At 50.6% G+C, this 20,484-nt stretch overlaps 1 protein-coding gene across 6 annotated transcripts; it reads left to right on the top strand.

Annotated features, from left to right (window-relative positions):
- The first annotated feature begins 530 nt into the window (after nucleotides 1–530).
- Nucleotides 531–11,459, top strand: SNX11 (sorting nexin 11). 6 transcript variants are annotated; one of them, XM_084749569.1, is made up of 8 exons: nucleotides 553–659; nucleotides 2,898–2,957; nucleotides 3,937–3,991; nucleotides 5,189–5,275; nucleotides 5,676–5,776; nucleotides 8,454–8,549; nucleotides 8,763–8,975; nucleotides 9,998–11,459. In XM_084749569.1, exons 3-8 carry the CDS (start codon nucleotides 3,950–3,952, stop codon nucleotides 10,269–10,271), a joined length of 813 nt encoding a protein of 270 aa, XP_084605695.1. In that variant the 5' UTR covers nucleotides 553–659; nucleotides 2,898–2,957; nucleotides 3,937–3,949; the 3' UTR covers nucleotides 10,272–11,459. The 6 variants fall into 6 exon arrangements, with proteins under 6 accessions (XP_084605691.1, XP_084605695.1, XP_084605692.1 ...); XM_084749566.1 differs by lacking the exon at nucleotides 553–659 and adding an exon at nucleotides 682–851; XM_084749570.1 differs by lacking the exon at nucleotides 553–659 and adding an exon at nucleotides 1,115–1,137.
- Nucleotides 11,460–20,484: the final 9,025 nt, after the last annotated feature.

Below are 20,484 nucleotides of genomic sequence, written 5' to 3'. Positions count from 1 at the left end.
GCATTTTCACCGGCTTTTTCTTGCTTACAAACTGCATGATCCTGCTTTGGACTTGACAACCGTGAGTTGTTAACTTTCTCATCTGGTTTTTTGCTGGGATAGTCGGCGGCTTTCTCAAATCTCACTGTCAGTCAGTGCCCTTGACATTTCAACTGGGGACCAGCAACCTCTCAGGTTCAAACCGGGATCTTCCCAAGATCTTAGTAAGACTTCAGGAACGCGAGGAGCCTCCCATAGTACAAACTAGTCCGTAACACCCTGCTGATACTTGGATTCCCAAGATGCTCTCTCACGCCTTTAATGACGCTCCCTGAGCGCCGATTGGTGTGCCTGACGGCGGTAGGCGGAACAAGGCGTGGGAGTGGACTTCGCGGGGTCTCCGTCCCTGAGCTCCACCTCCCGCGCCCCTAGCGATTTCCGGAAAGATCCAGACAGAGCTCAGGTCTGGGCGGGGCGCAGAGCGTCCACTGACGGGCAATCGCCACTGAGAGGCCCGGTCTGCAGGGGTGGGGCGTCCTGGACACTCAGGATTGGCCCGTCGGGAGTCGCTTCCCGTCGTGCACCGGGGCTCTGGCTCTCACCCGGAAGGAGAAGCCGGCCTTCGGATTATATGGTGCGGTGCTGGTGGTGTCGCTGTGGAGAGCTGCGGCTGCTCTCAGGTGAGGGGGCGTGGGCGGGGACGCGGCCGGTAGGTGAAGGTTGGGATACTGGCTTGAGCAGCCGTGTTGACATCTGAGTGATGGTTTCGCTTGACACGCTGGGCTCTCTTACCGCGCTGTGTGGAAGTGTGGGCTTGCTGGGACCCAAGAAGAAAGGAAGCCTGGCTTTTCAGTATACCTTGAAAATACAAGGTATCTATCTTTCCGCCCCCGAGTTTAACCAGGAAAAGAGAAGGGCCATTTGTCTGTTTCCCACCTGAATTGGTTAAGAATGGAAGGGAGTGGCCGGAGGCAGAGTTTTGGGGAGTTGGGAATTGGTCAAGGAGTGCGAGAAAATGGCAGATCTTTTTTTTCGCAGACACTGGAAGTGATGCTCGCCTTTGCTACTTACAGGTGAAAGGAGTTGGGTACCGATTGAAAGGTCAAACAGATGCTTGGTGGACAGGACATGCTGTCAGGCAGAAGTCCTCGAACACCTGTGGGTATTTAGGAAGGCGAGGTTTTTGAGTTTCTGTCCGTTGACACTAAAGGCTCAAGAGTGAGTAAGAAAAAAATGCGGGAGCCTCCTTGGTGCAATCTTTTTGTTTTGTTTTGTTTTGAAAGTCTGATGTGTTTTTTTAAAAAACGCGTCCCTTGAAGTAGTTTAAGTGGCAGAGAAAATGAGAGAAGGCTTTAAATTGCTCCCCTGAATTAGCAGTTGTGAGCTTTACAATGCATCAGCTTTGGAGGCACCAGCTGCTGAGGGTATCGAAAGGCACTTCGGGAAATGTAGTTAGCATTGAGCAAGTTTCCTAACCTTTAGAGGCTACTTGCCTATCCTTCCTTAGTTGGGTGCACAGCGCCGTCTCTTCCTTCTCTTAGGACAGGTCGTAGAGTTGAAGTTAAGAACTTGCTGCTTCTTCAGGAATGGGGCTGAGCTTCGTTTTCTTCCAAAGAGTGATGGCTTTGGAAAGAACATGGATGGAAAACAGTGCTTGTTAGAAACGGAGTCTAGGTTTTTTGCTGTTTTACTGTTTTAAGGAAGTTTACAACCAGAACTTACTCAGTGCCCTTTAAACTTAGGTTTAAGCATTGAGTCTCAGGAGGCGTGGCTTGTATTATTTTGTTTTGTTTTTCGAGTCAGGGTCTCTCTATGTAACCCTGGTTGTCTCGGAAACCCCCCCCCCCTTGTCCCCTTGTAGACCAGGCTGGTCTTGAGCTCACAGACATCTGTCTGCCTCTGCTTCCCAAGCGCTGAGATTAAAGGCGTGCGCCACCCTGCACTCGGTTGGCATTTAAAAAAAGCCAGTCTGTGGTTATTTGTTTCTATGTGACATTAGCTCCCAAATCAAGGAGAAAACCTTCCACATGGGGGTGCTGCAGGCCCCTAGCAAACTCTTCTTGAGACCAAAGGTTTGATGACCGTTTAGTTATTGAACTAGAGTCTTGAATTTCACAAACCCCTTCGGGCAGAGAGGTGTGAACGCCCCCAAGTGTGTAGATAACTCTTTGTTTTGTTTAGCTGCTTTCCTATTGCACTAGAAAAAACCACTTCAGAATATTTAACTCCGTGTTGCTATGCTGAAAAACCACTTCAGAATACTTAAACTCTGTGTTCCTATACAGGCAGTTTAGCAAATGTATAAAAAAAGAAGGGGTGAGGGGTAGGGTGGGGTTGAATGCCCGCAGGTTAATTATTCACAGCAAGACTGTCTGCTGTTTTTGGTCACAGACCTTTGTCTGTTTCCCTCTGGACTGTTCTGCTGGCTTGTTGGGGAAATTGAAATTTCCTGTTCAGGGCCTATTGGAGGTGGTGGCTGCAGTGGATGAAAAAAAGCAAAAAACAAAAAACAAAAAACCAGATTGTCAGCAAGAATGCTGTGTATTATGGTGTTGAAATCACAGAACCTCGGGCTCGCACCACAGTGTAGCTCCATTTTCTCATCTGCCATGTAGCCTTGTCCCTGCACGCAGTGTCTGTCTGTAGAGCGACCTTCTGGGATACTGGGGGAGAATTGCAAAAGCTGTTTGCTCTGCTAATTCCAATGCTGTAAACGAGTTCCCCCTCCCTTTGAAACATTGGCCCTGTGTTAGCAAAACATAAAATAGACGGAGGCTCATTATGCACCCTTCTAATGGCAAGGCAGAACTAATAAGAGAATGTGTTTAAAATTAATTGTGGGACTGTAAAAATGAGTGGGTGTGCGAATGGGTAGGGAGGAGGAGAGGGAGAGCTCAGAGATGCTCTCGTTTTCCCAGGAGCCAGCGCGGATCATTTGTTGGCAGTACATATTGGCTGAAGTCAGTTTTCATTTCAAGGTAAATTGGAAAGGGAAATTAAACCTTATTGTTCCGCTCTTAAGAGAGAGGAAGGGGGTGGAGGCGGCAGCCAGGGTGGATGCTGCCGGAGTTGTTCTAGGAGTAACAAGATTAGTGCTGTATTTTAACAGAAGGTGACATCATGGGCCCCTTTGGAATCCAGTAACCCTGTGCTACAGCCTTCATGGTCCCCATGTCGGAGTGGGCGATGTCGCTGTATGCGTAAACTACCACACTGGGGGAAATCAGTGGCTTAGACTTTAATGAATCTTTACAAAGGAGCATGCATCCTGAGTTGACCTGTGAAAGCTGCGGGGGGGCTTGGGCAGAGGTACAAACTGGATGGCATGTCGGGATTGGAAACGATTACCATGTTTGGTTCCAGTTCTAGAGAGCCGGTAAGGGAAAGCGGTAATTGTAACTGGACCCTTCCGTTGGGTGCTCCCAGGAGCACCCCAGCTCCGTGACTCACGTGTCTGGATGTGACTTTGGTTAGCAAGACAAAGAGAGATTGCTGGCACATTGGTTATTTGTAGGGACTTGGTTGTCTCTAAACAACCAGGAGGGGGCGCTGTTAGGCTCCTTTTCAAAGCCGCGCTCCAAGAGGCTGCCAAACCACTGTCCATCCTCAGGCAAAAGTTTTACAAAGGAACCCAGTTGCTCCTTCGGCGGTCACAACACACTCTCCACATACTCCTACAAGCTCTAGGTCAAGGTGGCCTTCTAGAGGGTTCCAGCAGTAGTCCGAGAGTGGAGGTAAATTCCCCAGGACTTTTAGCTTGCCACTGACCGATGTGGGGTTTTCGTGTTTTTGTTTTTCCTTCCTCTTTCAAGTTTTATACAACATAATTGGGGTGGGGGGAAAGTTACTTGATTTCCTCAAGAGACATCTATTTAAAACCTTCAGGGTTTTGCCCTCACAAAACCTGGTGAGGACGTACTTGTTAACTGTGTTCCTGTATCCTCTGTTCCTCCTTAGATGTTCTCCTCCGATGGGCTATCGGTGTAGGATGTTGGAGAACCAAGAACCGGAGGTAAGAGTGGGCTCAGGGCGGGCCAGAGTTGGAGGGCCTCTAACGGCGAGGCGAGGGGACACAGATGCAGATCTGTTTCTGCCCCCTGATAGTAGCCTTGGTGTTTCTGATGGCTAGGAGAAGATTGGTAGCGTGTCCTGAGAAGTGAGCTTCCATTTTGACTAACTTTTCTGTTGGTTGAAATGCACTCGAATGTAAGCTTTTTTAAATTTAAGTTTTTGGTTATCTAAGAAATGGGGCTCATCAGGACATTTACACACACACACACACACACACACACACACACACACACACACAGACACACACACACACACACACTTATGCTGTATACTTACCTGTCTACTCTTTCCCCATGTACAGGGCCTGTGAGCGCTCAGCTTTATCATTGAGCCATTTATCCCTGGCTCACTCTCTTTAAAAAAAAAAAAAGATTTATTTATTTATTTATTTATTATACAGTGCTCTATCTGCATGTACACCTGCACACCAGAAAAGGGTATCAGATCACATTACAGATGGTCATGAGCCACCATGTGGTTGCCAGGAATTGAACTCAGGACCTCTGGAAGAGCAGTCAGTGCTCTTAACCTCTGAGCCATCTCTCCAGCCCCCTAGCTCTCTTTTTATCTTTACATATTGAGACAGGGTCTCACTGTGGAGTCTCATTCAACCTAGAACTTGCTATATACTGGGCTGACCCTCAACTTGATGGCAATCCTCCTCCCTCATCCAGAGTGTTGGGATTCCAGGGGAGAGCCATGTCTACAGCCCTCTATTTATTTTTGAGTCTTACTGAGCTCCTCAGGGGAGGCCTTGAACCTTTGACTCTCCTGCCTCAGCCTCCCGCGTCGTTAGGATTCCAGGCCCGCACTTGCCCTGGTTGGCTCGGCCTGCAGGGTTCTGCCTTACGTTCTGCATTAGAACAGTGCCTGACATGCACTGTGATCAGTAAATACCTGTTGCATCGAATGGAGAAAGAACTGACAGTTGGTACCGAGTGAGAAACTCTGGCAGCTACTGTGTGGTCAGAGCTGCCCTGCTAGCTAGACGTAGAACCTCCCTGAGCTCAAGGCAGTAAGTCTACATAGTAAGTTCCCTCCAGCCAGGGCCCCCAAAGCCAGCACCCAGCGACAGACATTCTTTCTGTGTGGCTGAGCTGAAGCTGAAGGGACTTTTTTTTTCCCCTCTTACCTGCAGGAGGTGACCACGGTGCGTGTTCAGGACCCCCGGGTACAGAATGAGGGCTCCTGGAATTCTTACGTGGATTATAAGATATTCCTTCATGTGAGTCAAGCGTCTGTAATGGCATCAGCTGCAGGGCTACAGGCTGTGCTGAGGTAGAAAACGACTTGTGATGTGCCCGACAGCCAGGGGTGGAAGATGTAGAAGAAAAGGGAGCAGGGCGAGGAAGGAGCTGGAGGTGTAACTGTGAATCCCTTCCAGGCTGTCTGGTGGCATCTTGGCCCTGGGAGCCTTGGCTCTCCTGGACTCGCTTTGTAGACCAGGCTGGGCTCGAACTCACAACGATCCTGCCTGCCTCTGCCTCCCGAGTGCTGGCATTAAAGGCGTGCGCCACCACCACCCGGCTAGAACTTGTCCCCTTAATGGGAGTGAGTGATGATGGTGAACTCAGTGGTCTTAGTCTTTTTCCCTTTAAACCCTTTTTACGGACTTTCTCCTATAGACTAACAGCAAGGCCTTCACTGCCAAGACCTCCTGTGTGCGGCGCCGCTACCGTGAGTTCGTGTGGCTGAGGAAGCAGCTGCAGAGGAACGCGGGTTTGGTGTGAGTTTGTTCTCGCTGCCTCCTCAGCCCTGACTAGACCCTTGGGGTGATTGCATGGAGCTGTGGCTCAGAGGGAAAAGCACTTAGGCTGTGCCAGGCTAAAGAGCTTGAGGAGTGCTTGAAACCATGAGCTGAAGTCTGCGAAAGAAAACCAGCGTCCTCCTTTCTAGTTAGTTGACCTGGCAAAAACTGTGCGAACAGGAAACAGTGTATGCGAACACCCATGTGCTCACACACATATATTTCAGTGACTTAAACACATGTTTTAAAACACTTCCGAGGTTCTTTAGTACCTGGCACATTGTAAGTTGTCTTCTCTGTAAATGTGGGTTTTGCTTTTTTTTTAAATTTTTTTTTTTTTGAGACAGAGTCTCTCTGTGTAGCCTTGGCTGTCCTGGACTCACTTTGTAGACCAGGCTGGCCTCAAACTCACAACAATTCGCCTGCCCCTGCCTCCCGAGTGCTGGGATTAAAGGTGTGCGCCACCACGCCCAGCTTTTCTTTTTTCTTTTTTTTGAGACAGGCACTCACTGTGTAGTCCAAGTCAGCCTTGACCCTGCACTCTTCCTGTGGCAGCCTCCCAAGTGCTGGGGTCACAGTCCCGGACCGCCACACCTAGATACATTTGTTTTGTTTTTTGAGGCGTGGTCTTCTGTAGCCCAGGTTGGCCTCAAGACTGCTGGTTCTCTTGCCTCTACCTCCCTTGTTTACTTCAGAGTGGTGGAGAATGCTCACTGGGGGTGGACGGCCTGCTGGGTGGCCTGCCCGGTTAGTTACCATGTGGGACTGGCTGATGGGGCTGCTGCCATGAGCCATGCCCGGTGAGATTCCCTTAGTTTCCCTCTCTAGGCTGGTTTGATGTGTGTCTGTCTGCCTGCCTCTGTTCTCTCTCTGAGGGTCTCTGTGTCTTATTATCTCCGTGTATGTGGTGTGTGTGTGTGTGTGTGTGTGTGTGTGTGTTGTGTGTGTGTGTGTGTGTACGTGCTGGCACTCTGGGGATTGAATTCAGGACACTGTTCATGGTCGGCAGCCACTCTACCACCCAGTTATGTCTTTACCCATGGCTTCTGGTTATTTTTTAAAGTGTTCTGGGCCTGCAAAGACGGTTCAGTGGTTAAGAGCACATATTGCTCTTCCTGAGGACCTGCGTTTGAGTCCCACTCCACATATCAGGCACTTAGAACTGCTGGTAAACCCCGTTCCAGGGGCATCTGACACCTCTGACCTCTATGGGCACTGACATTCATGTGCATATATTCCCTTCCCCCAACATAACGTAATGAAAATAATAATAAAAAAGGTGTTCCCTGTGCTTTCTTGCAGAAGCTAAGAAAGTTCATAACTTGCTACAACTCACCTCATTTTTAGGAATGAGGGGTTGGAGCAGAATGCTTCCCGCCCTCCCCCCCCAAGATAGTGCCTGTGTGTGCAGCTCCAGGCTAGCCTCAAATGTTCCATCCTCTTGCCTTAGCTTGCCCAGTCACTGAGATTGACACGTGGAGTAGACAGTTGTAGTTCATGTGGAAGGGCCCAGCGTTCTGCATTTTACTGTAGAGAGCCGGTGTGGGGGAGGTGGGTGCTGGGAATGGTTGCTGTAAAACATGAGGGAGCTGAGCTGGCCTCCTCAGCACCCATGTGAAAAGCCTGCAGGTCCCAATGCTGGGAGACAGAGGCACGGGGTGGGGGTAGGGGGGTGGGAGACACACGACCACAGGGCCTTGATGGCCAGCCGCTCTAGCCAAATGGATGTGTGTGCGCCTGCTTCCCCACCCCAACGCAGAGCACAGAAGCAGCAGCGCTGGTTGCGGTGGGGCAGCCTGTAATCCTACCACCTAATAGTGCAAGTTCCAGGCTAGCCAGGGCTATAGCATAGTGAGGCCATGTGTCAGAAAGTCCCAGAAGGGGCTGGAGGGATGGCTCCGTAGTTACGAGCACTTGCTGCTCTTGCAGAAGACCTGGGATTGGCAACACATGTCAGGTTGCTCACCACTGCCTGTGACTACAGTTCTAGGGGATCTGATTCCCCCCCCCCCCCCCCCCGGCCTCTGTGGATACTGTACTCACACATGGTGCATATTGCCAAGCAAGCACATACACATAAATAAAAAATAGAATCTTGAAAGCATCCACCCCCATAAAAAAGAAGAAAAAAAGCAAATGATGTTGGAAGTGGGTACACTAGAGGGAGTGGCGTGTACCAGCGTGGACTTGGGACCTGGAGCCTGGATACTGGCTTTGTTGTGTGACAGTGGGCATTTTATGTCACCTCTCTGGTTTTCTAAAAGGAGTACACTCATAGCTGTCTGATGGTATTGTTTATTTCAAGACAGGGTTTCTCTGTGTATCCCTGCTGTCTTGGACTCCCTTTGTAGGTCAGGCTGGCCTCAAAACTCACAACGATCCACCTGCTTCTGCCTCCCAGAGTGCTGTGATTATAGGCATGCACCACCCTGCCCGCCTCTCATGGGGTTTTTAGGAGGACTTAGTGCCATGTTTGTGGACATTTAGCCCGAATGCCTGCCGTAGGGTATACCATCAATCAGCCTTAGCTCTGCCACGCCCGCCCCCTTACAAAAAGCCAATTGTATTGACCAAGCCTCTTCTGGGGGTGGGATTCTTGTGGGTGGGGCTGGGGTGCTGTTTTATTTACCTTGGGTGTTACTCTGGGATTCCACAGGCCTGTACCTGAACTTCCTGGGAAGTCCACTTTCTTCGGCAGCTCTGATGAGTTTATTGAGAAGCGGCGACAAGGACTGCAGCATTTCCTAGAGAAGTGAGTGGGCATGCACGGGTAGCACTGGCCACCCCCGTGGAGGCAGGGCCACAGCAAGCAGGATGCAGAGCCCCTCCTTCCTTGTCTTGTTTTCTTGTGCCCTCCCATCTCCGGTGCTCCATGAAGCCAAAGCCCGGCTGGGATGGGGACGGGGGCGGGGACGGGGACAGCCGCTTCATCACATGCCCTGTGTTGTCCTCTCTGTTGCTCCAGGGTCCTGCAAAGCGTGGTGCTTCTGTCAGACAGTCAGCTGCACCTCTTCCTCCAGAGCCAGCTCTCAGTGCCTGAGATCGAAGCCTGTGTCCAGGGCCGAGGGCCCATGACTGTGTCCGATGCCATTCTTCGCTATGCTATGTCAAACTGTGGCTGGGCCCAGGAGGAGAGACAGAGCACCTCCCGCCTGGCTAAAGGAGACCAACCCAACAGGTAGGGCCTGTTAAGGTCCCCCGGGCTGTGGCCACTGTGATCAGGGATCCATGACACCTAGTGGGATATAATGTCACAGCACTGGTAGCCTTGGAAAGGCCTGGTTCTCTGTCTTGAATGGGAAACTAGACGGTGGAACTCGGGGAGCGCTTCCTTGGCTGGCTGCTTTCCTTTTGTTTAAGGCAGAGTCTTCCTCTGGGGCCCATACTTGCCCAGAGCTCACTGTATAACAGGCTAGCCTTCAGCGTTGGTGATCTTTCTGCCTCAGACTTGAGCTCAGGAATTGCAGGTGTGTCAGTCAATTTTAGAACATCCATCTCTCTCTTTCTGTTTTTCTGTTTTGTTTTGACAAGGTCTCACTGTGTAGACCTACTTAGTATGTAGACTACTTGCTATATAGGCCAGGATGGTCTCAAACTCACAGAGATCTGACTGCCTCCTGAGTGCTGGGATTAAATGCACCACCATACCAGGCTCTCTTTGAAAAGTAATTAATTGATTAGTGTGATTCTGCGTGGGAATGAAGCCTGGGCTTCACTTGTGTTAGGCATGTGTTCTACCACCAACTCTCCTCCTCTTCCTCCTCTTCCTCCTCTTCCTCCTCCTCCTTTTTTTTAAATGATTATGTATGTATGTATGTATGTATGTATGTATGTATGTATGTATTTATACAGTATTCTGCCTGTATGCCAGAAGAGGGTACCAGATTCCCTTATAGATGTTGTGAACCACCATGTGATTGCTGAGAATTGAATTCAGCACTTTTGAAAGAACAGATAGTGCTTTTTACCCTCTGAGCCATCTCTCCGTCCCGTCTATCCCCCATTTTTGTTTTTGTTTTTTTGAGATAGGGTTTCTCTGTGTAGCCTTTCCTGTCCTGGACTTACTTTGTAGACCGGATTGACCTTGAACTCACAGCCTCTGCTTCCTGAGTGCTGGGACTAAAGGCGTCGCCACCACACCCTTCACTTCTATCATCTGTTCAAGCCCATCTTTTCCTTTCCTCTCTCTTTTCTTCCCAGTTGCTGCTTTCTTCCCAGATCAGGGAGGAGGAACTCACCTTCCCCACCGCCCGGCGAAGAGAAGGGCCACTTAGAGACGTGGGCTCCAGTCATCGACTCTGAGGGCCCATCCTTAGAAAATGTCATGCCGCCACCCAGCTCGTCACCATCATCCTGTGACATTGCAAGACCCTCTGAGGGACTCTCCGCATCCCAGCCTGCGAGGAGGGCTGTGGGCGGGGACCGTGCTGTGCCTTTGGACCCTGGTCAGCTAGACCCGGTGTGGGGAAAGTGAGCTGTGGCCGAGCTCCATCCGGGTCCTCCTGGGCGGTGGAGAAGATGCAGGCCGCAGTCACAGTGAGGTGGGCTGGGCACAGGGCAGGCGTAGGGGAAGCTGGGACTTCGCACATCTTCCATTCACATCTACTCAGGTTTGCAGTGCAGAGGTTGCCTGTGGCTGCCTGCTATATCTCTTTCACGGGAACAGACACCGCACTGGGGTTTGTACGCTAAGCCCAGGGCCCAGGGGCTGTTGATTTTAAACAGAACTGTGTTTACTTGCCCCTGAGCTGAGCTTCTTCAGGTGTTTGTTTAAGGAGCACAGCCACAGATGGAACGGTTCGGGGAACCTCTTCATGGCAGGCTTTTAGCTGCCATATTGAATACTGTCTCAACAGAATGCTTCCGTCGCTACCTTCCCGTGTTGGCGGGCTTCAGTTTCTGCTGCTGCCCTTAGAGCAGTTTGCTTGTGGGAGGCTGTGGCCTCTTGCCTCCTCCTCGTGTGGACAGGTGTATTTGGCACCTCCTTGCTTTTCAGTAAACGGCAGTATGTGGCTCTTAGTGCTGGGCTTTCCAGCATCTTCCAAGACCTTGGCAGGTTGAGTGGGGCCTGAGAGCTTGCAGGCAGTTAAGGCTTATCTGGACTAAGTAGGCGGCCACAGGCAGAGCGAGAGGAGGAGCTCAGGGGCTTTGTTTTGGCAGAGGTGGCTCTGGGCTGCCCACCTTCTGCTTATAAAGCAGAGCTGGTGTTTCTGCAGGGCTAAAGGGGGCTCCCTTTCTTTTTCAGGTCCAACTTTTCTCTCTTAATAACAACTCCTTGCCCCCAGGGCCTTGACTGCCACAGTGTCCCACTGCTGCATTGCAGGGAAGCCGTACTTTCAGTCCAGTCGGGCACGCAGGCTCTGGGGATGGAGACGAGGAACCACAGGGTCTTCTTCAGGCAGTGTGGCTTCTGCCCTCCTGCTACTGACTCCTCCCTGCAGAGAGCAGGGGCTGCTGGCCGGATTGCTGGGGGTGGGTGGGGTCTCTCTGCCGGCCTTACCTTGTAGTCACTGCTCTGCCCTTAGATTTGTGTGTGCTTTTCTCCCTCTGGCTGTCCACCGCAGCCCTGGCCTCTTTTACTACTGGTCTGTGTTTCAGGATTGCCATGGCATTTAGTTCAGAGTTGAGGGGTTTTGGCCCGAAATAAAATGCAAGTGTTTAAGACTGTTGTTGCAATTTGTGTCTAACAAGCTGCAGCAGGGAAGGAGGGAGTGAGAGCTGGCAGGAGTTACTTTCATAAATCATGAATTTATCAGCGTGGAAATAACACCGTAGCACTGTGCGCTGGAGCCTCTCCTGCATTGTGTGCGGGACTCAAGTTCACCGCTGCAGGAGGGACTGTTTTCCAGAAAGTCAGGATCCAGCTCTTCTCGCAGTTCTGGGCATGAACCTTGTTAGGTATAATTTACCTGATGCGACTTCCATCTTCGGAAGCCTGTCTGAGGTGCCAGGTGCTAAAAGAGAAATAAAGTTTGTCACCAGGCAGATGCAGAGCCCTGGCTGGTGTTCATCCTCCCTTCCTGCCTGCCTCCCCTGGGCCCTCCCTATCTGCGATGCTTCAGAGCAAAGCCAGGATAGAAAACCTACAGAGGCAAATCCAAAATGTCAAAAGAAGTTCATTTAAAAGGGAGGGGAAAAAACTCCATACACAACCCTCACAAAACCCGACAGATGCTAGGCTAATGGCATCCACTCCGCCGATTGGTGGGGATGGCTCATGAATATTAATGAGTCCAATGCTCCAAATGGTGCAGCTGTGAACCCAGCTGTGCCTGAAGCTCTCTGATCTCAAAACTTCCAGACAGGAGCCGGAGGTGGTCTGTGTCAATTCCCTACTCAGCCAAAAAAACCGGCAAGCTGGGTTGGCTTTCTTCTGTCCTCCCTTCTCTTTCTGGAGTTGGCGCTAGGCAGCCAGCTCTGCCAGCAGGCCAGGCTGCTGGGACAGCAGGCGCTCTTCAGACGGGGATGTGATTTCTCAGACTCCCAGCTTTTTTTTTTTTTTTTTAATGATCCATTAGCAGCAGTGCATACAACAGCAGCTCGGTTAATGTGAGGCCTGGGCGCCTTCTCATCTCAGTCCTGTGCTGACTTGAGTATTGGCTGAAGAAGATGTCCGAAGAAGGAGAGAGCTTTCCTAATAGCATGGGCCCACGTACCAGAAAAACAGCAGACATCGATGAAAATTTCTCTCCATCCAGGCAATACCAGAGGCCTCTCTTGCATTTTTCTCTGTCCAGTGTGTGCCCAAGTCTAGCCACCACAGCTGGATGGCTTCTGTGTGAAGAGCTGAGTCGAGTCACAAGCTGTGGGGAGTGGCCCACTGAGTTGTGTGGCGGAGTCATAGTGTTCGTTGCTTTGATCTGAGGTCTGAGGCGAGTTTGGTGCCTCAGTCACAGCTACTTCTGTGACCCAAGCTTCGTCATCTCTGTAATCTGAGTTGTGGGAGGTACGGGACTCAGGAGGACTGAGTAGATGGAAGGTCATTTGGGGGTCAAAATGAAGGTGGGCAAGTCCTGGTGGAAAAATAGTTTGACATGGGTTGTTTGATTTGACCAGAGTCAGCAGGGTAGGCAAGCGTCATACTCCGTTCCTAGCTGAGGGAAACTGAGTGGGACTTGTAAAAGGCAGTTTTAAAATGGCTGAGCACGATCTGGACGTGGTCCTATCATTTCCATACCCACTGTGTCTGATCTCTGAGTGAGGTACCTTCCGAGCTCTCTGGTACCAGGGTGTGGTGGCATACACCCATAATCCCAGCATTTGAGAGGCTGAGACAAGAGGATTGCTGTGAGTTTAAGGCTAGCCTGGGCTCCTGGGGGTATTCCAGGCCATCCTGGGCTATCGTATGACACTGTACAACAGCAAACAGACCTCGCAGAGCTCTTGGTTTGCTGGCTGCTATGCCTTAGGTCCTCACCACCGAGTCCTACCTCTGGTAGCTTTGCTCACCAGACTGGAGCTTAAACTAACTCTGAGTTTGTTTACGTACCCACAGTTCTTGCTTAGTGTCCTTCCCTTCCCCTGCCCCTCACCCAAGACTGGGTTTCTCTGTGTAGCTGTCCTGGACTTGCTTTGTAGGCCAGGCTGGTCTCGAACTCACAGCGATCTGCCTGCCTCTGCCTCCCTGAGTGCTGGGATTACAGGTGTGCATCAATCACCACACCCGGCTTGCTTAGTATTCTTAACAATTTAGGGGGCTACGAACAGGCCCCAGGGTGCAAGGGTATGTCAGATGTAGAACTGGGATCAGAGCAGCCCCCCTGGGCCTGACTCAACCAAAGCTGCAAGAATGTTGCACAGGAGGGGGGGAGCGCCTGGCCTGTGTGGATGTGAGAGGGACACACTACTGAGGATCTGGGAAGCCAGAGCCACTTCCTCTCTCAAGTGTGGGCAGTGGGCCGCGATCCCAAGCCCGAGCACTGCCCTCTGCCAGAGGGAGTCATTTTCATGGAGATGAGTTCTGTAGAGCCTGGCTCATGGAACTCTTAGGGCTACAGATAAACGCTTGCTTCCTAGTCTCCTTACCACTGTAACCTTCTTCCAGAAACGTTTCCTCAGTCGCTTTGAAAGTGTCACCTCCCCTCTTCCTGGCTCCTCTCTAAGAAACTGTTTTGGAAATGGCTGCAAAGCCCAAGTGCAGGTGGGCCCTTCCAGCTGACAGAGCCGGTCCTGACACCTTAAGAGAAATCATGTCTGGAGAGAGAAACAGCTCTGCCTTGGCTGTGACTACATGTAGAGGGGAAAGCTGGCAACCTTCAATCTCCTCGTACCAACTTCCGCTTGATCAGCTGACAACTTCTGCTTGAAAGGCTTAGCAAGAGCCACACTCTCCAGAAGCCTAGTGCTCCCGACTCAGCAACTCAGCGAGTGATAACTAAAGCTGCTTTCCTCCAGTTCAGGGCAGGAGGGGTCCAACTCCTCCTGCAAAGGAGAGAAACCCCAGCCCTTCGCAGTGAGTAGTTATAGAGTCAGTAGGGCGGCCAGCACTTTACAGCACGGAGGTAAGAGATCACTGAAAAGTTCTTAAGGGGTTTTCCTCAAGGGAGCTTCGGTGATCTTCAGATCATGGGAAACCACCAGGCAGAATTTCAAGTCTTTCCTGCTCTTTTTAGCTAGCCTCATTCCCTCAATCTAGAAGGGTGAGCTTGTCCGTTCCTTCCATAAATACAATAAGCTTGTGCCTCTCTTCCCTTAGCGGCTGTGTATGTAGGGGAATCCCGGCCCACAGGCAAGCCTGACATGGGGCCTTCTTGCAGAAGGTCTTGAGTAGCGAGAAGCCCAGGCAGTCTGTCGGAGGCAGTGCAACCTGCCCGGTATAAGCTACAAGGCTTAGATATATTCCACCAATTAGGGCACATCTGTTCCGAGTGCTGAAAGGCGGGCACTGTCTCTTTAAGAGCCATCCCACTCCTCTCCTTGAGTGATGAGGGCTGAGAGCACAGGGGAGTCAGATGCTGATTAAACAGTCCTACTGCCGAGCTCTGTTAGAAAATTACTGTAATTATGATCTAGTCCCAGCAGAGGGATGAGTTCCAATCCTGCTAATAACCCTTCCAGGTGCCTCAGCTCCAGTGCCCAGGGGAGGCAGCATCGACAGGGCTCTGGCTGGCATCACAGCAGGCGCTGGCCCTCCTGTGTGGCCTGCACAGGCAAACAACAAAGGCGCCAGACCCTCATCCTGTCTCTGGGCCTCCTGAGAGGGTGGTGGATTTTGGTTGTGTATGTTTTGTTTTGTTTTGTTTTTTGTATTTTTTCTCCTCCTTTGTTTTGTGTTTTGGTTCTTGACAGAGCTCCTGGGAGTCATTTTGTATGAGAAAACTTTCCTCTAAACTAACAGTGACAACCAGAAAAATCTCAACGGCTGGTCCCGAGTCTCCCTCTTCTGTCAGGGGCCAGCAGTCAGTAACCCCAAGTGCACTGTGCAGCCGCAGTCTCGCCCAGTGTAGGGGGACTCCAAGGAATCCAGGGCAACACCATCCGATCCTTTGAGGTGCATAAACGTGTTGTTGGGGTTGCTGCCTCTTGCTCCGAAGTGGTATTTCGGTTCACACCATCCCAGTCAAGTGGTCCTGTACTGCCCTTCCCAGTTTCTGCCATGGAAGAGAGCGAGAGACAGAGAAAGTAACCAGCGGGTCCAGACAGCCAGGCCTGGAGCACTGAACCCCGGAGGGGCAGCCTTGGTCACCCAGAGCTTGCTCATTTCAACATTTGGAATCCACGGCAGTGCAAGCCTGCTGAGTTGGGCATGGAGCAGGAGCATGCCTGTCTGGGCCTTCAGTCCCAAAGCACCTGTCGGTTTCTATGCTGTGGCTCCCCAGCTCTGCCATGGACCACTTCTGTGATCAGCATCTGGTAGCTAAAGCGTAAACTTTTAGAAGGCGGGGCTTGCCTCCAAGGGGACCCCAAATGCTCCGAGACTTGTCAAATGGGGGTGGGGGCTGTGGGTAGAAGTTTTGCCTCCAGGGACACTTGGCCATGGCTGGAAGCCTTTTTGTTGTCCTAAGTGCGTGCGTGTGTGTGTGTGTGTGTGTGTGTGTGTGTGTGTGTGTGTGTGTGTGTAGGTGGGGGGTGAGGAGGAGGGCGGTGGGGGGGGGGAATTGGCGGAGAGTGACGTGATAGTAATGACCAGGCATGCTGTTGAATGTCTTCTGGGCCCTCAACCAAATAGGAGCCTTTGACCTATGGCCAGCTGTGGTGGTTCACTCATAGTGAATCCCAGAGCAATCAGAAACCCTGTTTTTAACAAAAACAAGGGAGGGGTTGTTGTTTGGTTGTTGGTGTTTGCCTAACATGTAGGAAGTCTTGGGGTTCAGTCTCTGCGTAAGTTGAGGGGGTAGCAGCATATGCTTGGGAGGTGAGGGAAGGGTTAATTAAAAAGTCAAGGTCATCTTCAGCACCACAGGGTGGGGGTAGGGGTGCCTGGGAGGCGGTTTGATTTCAGCCCGGGTTGCACCACACCAGGCTCAACAAAACAAAAATTTCTGGCCCAACACGCCAAGGTTGAGAAGCACTGCTCAGCCTCCCTAGACTTAGGGATGCTGAAGAAATGACCGCAAGTGTCCAAATGGCAGGTGCCTTCCGAGATGGTGCCAGTCCTGCGGGCAGTGCTGTGCGCATGCTGCCTCGGAGTTCACAGTACTGGGAGGCCAAATGGCTGTGGGTGAAAGGGGAATGTTTGTAGCCTGCTCTCTGTTCCATGGTGGCCAGCTGCTCACCATCGGGTGGAGAGCGTCCGCCGTGGGAAGCAGATGCCCTCTTTGAGGACAGGCACTAGAAACCTCTTGGAACGAGCTTCGGTCACAAGAGGCAAGGAAGTGGCCTACTGTTGCCCAGTGCCACAAACCGTTTTCTTTTGGTGGCACTTGGCCAGGTGGAAATGTGGAGGATTGTGATGGCACCCCAGGAGGGAATGGAGCACACACAGCTGCTGACAGTGGGCCAGCTCCACGACAGCCCCATGCCAGAGACACCAGCTTCTCAACAGCCCGGGCATCAGGCAAAGGAAGCCTCGTTGGCAAGTCTGCCGAGAAGGCCAGGCCTGCAGGAGAAAGGACTTCATTAGAAGGGACATTGCCGGGCCCTCATGCCAGGAGAGCTGGGTCATCTCACTGCTGCCTGGCTCCTGGCTCATGCTGCCTTATTTTTAGTGTGCACACACATCCCGATAAACATTAACACCCTCCTTCACGCTCCAAAGTATCTTAGTTTGGACCTGGGCATGAAAAAGAACTGGGCCCGTGGTGGCGTGCATTTTTAATATCCACACTCTGGAGGCAGAGGCAGGGGGATCTCTGTGAGGCCAGCCTGGTTTACAGAGCAAGTTCCAGGACAGCCAGGGCTACACGTAGAAACTTTGCCTTGAAAAAAACGAGACCAAAACAAAACAAAACAAAACAAAACAAAAACACAAACAAAAAAAAAAACCCAAAACCAAAACAAATCAAAACAAAAAAAACAAAAAGATAAGAGCCATTAATTCAATCTCAGAGAATGGTTATCAATTCATAATAGCATGGTTTCTGACCAGGTTTTACTAAGAGAAGCGGGGCAAATAATTCAAATCCCTTGAAAAAGAGATTTTTTAGTTTTTATTTTATTTTTTGGTTGTTAGTTTCAAACTCCCTCCCCAGTCTTTGTAAATTCCAGCGGGAAACTGGATGGCTGGGTGAGAGGAGCGAGGCGTGAGCATCTGTACACTGGGGAATGCATTGGCATCACTGGGCTGCGTATCGTGAGGAGCCTCTGAGTAGAGGCTGATCTTCCTGAAGTCAGCCTCCAGCTTTTGATGCTCTTCTGGGAGCTGACACTCAGATTCATCCGTCCAGAACTGCTCCTGGCAGCAGGGGAGGGGAGGACTGGACCGCACACAACTGGGATGGGCTAATTATATTTTTGGCCAAAGATAGAAAGCATTGATGTCCCTGGCATTTGCGTTTTGTGGGAGTTTTCTTTCTTTCTTTCTTTTTTTCTTTCTTCCTTCCTTCCTTCCTTCCTTCCTTTCTCTTTCTTTCTTTCTTTCTCTCTTTCCTTCCTTCCTTTTGATTTTTTCAAGACACAGTTTCTCTGGGCAGCTCTGGCTGTCCTAGAACTAACTCACCCTGTAGACCAGGCTAGCCTCAAACCCACAGAGATCTGCTTGCCTCTGCTTCCAGAGTGCTGGAATGCAAGGTATTGCCACCACATCTAGCCTGAGTTTTGTTTTCTGTTTTTGTTTTTTGTTTTGTTTTGTTTGGTCTTTCAAGCCAGATTTTCTCTGTGTAGCCTTGGCTGCCCTGGATCTCCCATTATAGACCAGGCTGGCCTCAAACTCACGGAGATCCACCTGCCTCTGCCTCCCAAGTGCTGGGATTAAAGGCGTGCACCACCACCAGCCAGCTGAGTTTTTTTCTTAATATGCAAAAAACACGATCCCTCACTTCTAGACAGGATCTCACCATGTAGTTCAGGTTGGCTCCATTTAATATTTCAGAGCATTTAGTGCTCTCATAGCATCTTGGACCGTGGAGATTGTGGTAGCTCCAGGTTAGAGTCTGGCGAGGGTGAGTGTTGGTAGATTCTCTATGAGAGATGACCTGTAGGATGAGCACGGTGGCACACACCTGTAATCCCAGCACCCGGAGGTGGAGGCCCGACATCCTTGGCTGCACAGTGAGTTTGAGGCTGGTCTGGCCTAACATGAGACCCAGTCACAAGCAAACAAATGCTAACAATAATAACAAAAACATCTGTAAAATAAAGATTATACATTAGCCTCCTAAATCTAGGATCTTAGATTTTGTTTTTGTTTTTGTTTTGTTTTGTTTTTGAGACAGGGTTTCTCTATGTAGCCTTGGCTATCCTGGACTCACTTTGTAGACCAGGCTGGCCTCGAACACACAGAGATCCTCCTGCCTCTGCCTCCTGAGTGCTGGGAATATAGGTACCTACACCACACCCTGCTGAGGACAGATTTCCAGGATGTCTCTTTGTATCTTTTAGAGTAATCTCTCTCTCTCTCTCTCTCTCTCTCTCTCTCTCTCTCTCTCTTTCTTAAACTTTACTGCTAGAAAGGCCAGAGGTCTGAGTGTGGCTACCTCCCTATGGTGGTCAGAAATTTGGGAGACATTTGCTATTTGGCAAATGCTGGTTTCCTCAGGTCTTTGGGTGCTGAAAGGATCGCCCTACTGAGGGGTTATGTTTTAAATACTGGAAGCAATGGCCGTGCGATTAAGAGCATTGGCCATGAAAGGACTTTTTCGACTCCCTTTCCACCCAGCCCCAGATACTTGCTTTTTCTCTCCTGGGGGAAACCCCCTTTCTGGTGTTTGACCCAGAAGGTAGTCCCACAGTCGTGTTCTCGACACCCAGTCCTGCAGATTGGGACTCTGGGGGCTTCCCAAGGAAGGATGTGTAGGCAGAGGAGGGTTTTGTGTTAAACACAGAACAATACCCACTGTTCTGTTGGGATTAGTGCAAAGGTCCCCGAAAGCAGTAGGCAATTGGTTCTCTCTGGTTCACTTGCTCATATACTGCCACCTAGTGGTTCCCTCTCCTTTAGCACCCTGGGTAATAGGGGGGGATGTTAAGGAGCCTTCTCTAGCCCCATCCCCCACCCACCCCAGACCCATACTGTCCTTTTTTTTTTTTTTAATTAAAAACAAAACAAAACAAAACAAAAAAACCTCTCTATCCATCACACACAGAACTATTTCAGTGTTTTTTGTTCCTGGGTCTGGAAGTGAGTAATTAGCATAAGTTTTTGTTTTTTTTTGTTTTTTGTTTTTTCCCAGCTCTGAAAAACGTGGAATCCACCGACATCCGTGCGTGCTGCCTGGATTGTCTCCTGCGGTGATGTAAGATGAGAATTTGCTTACAATATGGAGAGGTGAGAAAGGCCTCTGCCAACCCCGGGCTGCTCCGAATAAGCAGTTTTTGGTATAAAATTTCTATAGCGGCTCGGCTGCCTGTCTTGCAGAATTTCTCATGCAGAGCCTGGCAATAGCAAGTAGTCCTTACTGGGCGGTTGCCGCGTGCCAGGTACTTCTCCAAGTACACGGAACGTGACAACTCCCCTTCATCTCCCCTAATCACTCGGTGACCCGTTGAGATAGAGCACACCCGTTCTTCACTGAAGAAACGGAGGCACAAAAGGCCAACACATTATAAAAGGGGAAATGAGTTTTATTCCCAGGTTGTTTAGCTCTGGGGTTTGTGCTCCCGACTGCTGTTTTGTTGCTTCCTTCATCAATAGGCAGAGCTAGGTGCAGGCAGCTGGAAAGGGAACAGGGCGCCCTGTAGTAGAGGGCCCATCTGGGACTCCATCACTGCAGGCCACGTGCTGTGGAGGCGCTCTCTGACATGCTGAGTGCTGGGTCTTGCTTCTGTCTCTGCCTCAGAGATTTAGCACATAAGAAAACACGAACAAGTAGCCAATCAAAGGAAGTCTGAGGAACTGACCAGATGCTAGGGGTCCTGGGTTCCAGAGATGACTCTGTCCTGAAAGGCTGTCAAAATCTCCTTCCCCGGCTGGCTTTGTCTTCACTCTGACTGTCCCTTCCAACTTTGCAGATGGTAGTACTGCCCAGCAGTGACATTTTTTTTTTCCCCGAGACAGGGTTTACTCTGTGTAGCCTTGGCTGTCCTGGACTCACTTTGTACACCAGGGGGGCTTCGAACTCACAGTGATCCACCTGCCTCTGCCTCCCGAG

Source organism: Acomys minous (genome assembly GCF_964271855.1).
Source record: "Acomys minous genome assembly, chromosome: 12".
NCBI lineage: Eukaryota > Metazoa > Chordata > Mammalia > Rodentia > Muridae > Acomys > Acomys minous.
This window is presented reverse-complemented; position numbering and strand designations above follow the sequence as displayed.